At 30.3% G+C, this 2,428-nt stretch overlaps 1 protein-coding gene across 1 annotated transcript; it reads right to left on the bottom strand.

The window, feature by feature from the left end:
* Positions 1–854: 854 nt before the first annotated feature.
* LOC111810483 (probable F-box protein At4g22165) lies at positions 855–2,015 on the bottom strand. The gene has a single exon (XM_023697190.1). It carries the CDS (start codon positions 2,013–2,015, stop codon positions 855–857), a length of 1,161 nt encoding a protein of 386 aa, XP_023552958.1.
* Positions 2,016–2,428: the final 413 nt, after the last annotated feature.

Here is a 2,428-nt window from a genome sequence, read left to right as displayed (position 1 = left end):
CATTTTTTTTTTCTTTTTTTCTTTTTTTAAAATGATTTGTGTATATTTTTTAAAATTCTAAGATGTACATAATAAATTTTAAATTTTAAAAATTTGTGTTAAATAGTTTTTTTTTTTTTTTTTTTCTAGTTAAATTCCAAAGTTTATAATTAAAAAAAGTTTTGAAAAAAATGCATTGCTCATTTTTTTCCTATAATACCACATTCCCTAGCACTTTTAAAGGCAGAAATCAAGCTCTATCTTGCACTACATTAATTTCAAAATTGGCCCCGCTTGTTAAATTATGGCCCAGCGTCGACTTTTGATATGAAGTCAAGCCCAGTTGTCTCGGCCCAAACGCTCGGCCCACATCCCGCTCGCAGGCACGTCAGCCCCAGCCTGCTCACACGCACGCGAAGTCCGTCAGAAGCTCTGCTTCGGCCCAGGCCCACGGGCTTTTTTTTTATATAAAGATATCCGAATTAAAAAACGTTTTGGGTAAAAAATTTGATTTTGATAAACATATGTGTATATATAAAATTTTTATTTTAAAATAAAATTAAAATTATATTTACATGACAGTGTAAATGATAACTATTTTTTAAACAAAAATTGTTTATATACACGTATATATTTTAAAAATAAAATTTTATTTTAATTTTAAATAAAATTTTATTTTAATTTTAAATAAATTTTTATTTTAATTTTAAATAAATTTTTATTTTAATTTTAAATAAAATTTTATTTTAATTTTAATATAATACATGACAGTGTGGGAGTGAATGGAGGAAGGGAAAAGAGAAGAAACCACACAAATGATACAACAAATATATTAATCAATTTATAAAGATATAAATCAACATAATTAATTTTAATCATCCATCCAAATCTTTCGAGCATATAGTTGGGATGATCCAAATAGGACTAGGCAAATTTTTTTGTGCAGGATCTGCTATGTACTGGTCTTCAAAGCTTCCATCTTCGAAGTTGAATGTACCTAAATCTTGAGTTCCATCTAATTTCCCAACAACAAGATTAACGTAACGATTATCGGTGAAATATATACGATTTGGTAAACATTCAGGAAATTCTTTAGTTGAAACACAAATGGACTGGGAGTCGCCAATAAAAATAGCATCACCATCTAAGCTCTTCACCTCTACCGCCCTTCGCATCTCATCTTCATTCTCATGGATAAGTTTGTAAACTTCAAAGTCCACCGTCTCGAATTGTTCTTCTCCAGAGTCTAATATCCTCAAAACAACCAAAAGCTCTCCTTTGGAAGACTCTGTAATATAGGACGTAACCCAGTGCCCCATTTCTATTGTGTGGACCATCTTTACAGATATACAAATAGATGAACTTTCATCCTCACTATTTTCAACTTCAACTTTCCAAACATTCAAGTAGTATTCTGTAGCATATAAAGTATCACCACAAATATTAATATCATTAAAAGGAATGTTTGGTGTTGGGTAGTAATACGTCCAAGTTTTATCATTTGCTCTTATCAGACACAATCTTTTGTATGTACCAAAGATGGCTACAACCATGTAATCATTTGGATATAACGATGGATCTTTGGTTAGTATTGCTTTAATTATGTGGCCTGGTATCCACTCAATGTCATCATATGTAGCAACCGGAGGAAGATAAATCACAGTCCCAGAAAAAGGGTTGAATAAAACGATACCGAGTGTCTCATCACGCATGATCAACCAACCGAAAGAGGAACCACAACACCTTTTGTTGAAGCAAAATTTGAAGTCAACTGGGCGAACTATGTTCCTAGTGAGATCGTATAAGCAATGCTGCTTTTCAAGACCATCCTTCGAGGGAACAATGAGCATCGGCAGTTGAGTTACCTTGGAGGTAATTATGGACCGTTCGTGTTTGTGGCGTAATGCAAGAAAATACCAAGACTTACATACCAAGCTAAATTGGAGATAATCGTAGAGAGACACCATTTTGTTGAGAATCACACCAAGAACATCGTAGTCAAGTGCAGTCCAATCTCGAGAGTTTGAATTTTCCATGGTTTCTCTTCTTTGTTTTGTATCTCTGCTGTACCAAATCACAAATGATATAATTAGAAATAAAATCGACTATTTTGTAAAATATGGAGATTAAATAAATTTCTCTAAATAATATGTCAATTAATTCAAAACAAATAAATGTTATAACATGCCATATAAGATTTTAATTATTTTCTTACCATTTTAAAATAATTGTTTTTAATCATAACTAATTTACTATTTCCTGTACCTTCATTCACATATTATAATTAACTTGCTTTACATAATATATTTATAGATTTAATTAAACGAAGAATACAACTAATAATCTCTATAATTTAGCTTATACAATTACAGTGCAAAATGATTTATAAAAATAGTATAAATTGTGATTTTTTTAAAAGAAAATAAAATAATATAAAAGAAAATAAAAA

The sequence above is a fragment of the Cucurbita pepo genome, chromosome LG14 (genome assembly GCF_002806865.2).
Source record: "Cucurbita pepo subsp. pepo cultivar mu-cu-16 chromosome LG14, ASM280686v2, whole genome shotgun sequence".
NCBI classification, from domain to species: Eukaryota; Viridiplantae; Streptophyta; class Magnoliopsida; order Cucurbitales; family Cucurbitaceae; genus Cucurbita; species Cucurbita pepo.
Note: the sequence above shows the minus strand (reverse complement) of the source record. Positions and strands in the feature narration are given on the sequence as shown.

Coding starts and splice junctions, on each gene's coding strand:
- LOC111810483 (XM_023697190.1), bottom strand. CDS start 2,015: ATGGAAAATTCAAACTCTCGAGATTGGACTGCACTTGACTACGATGTT.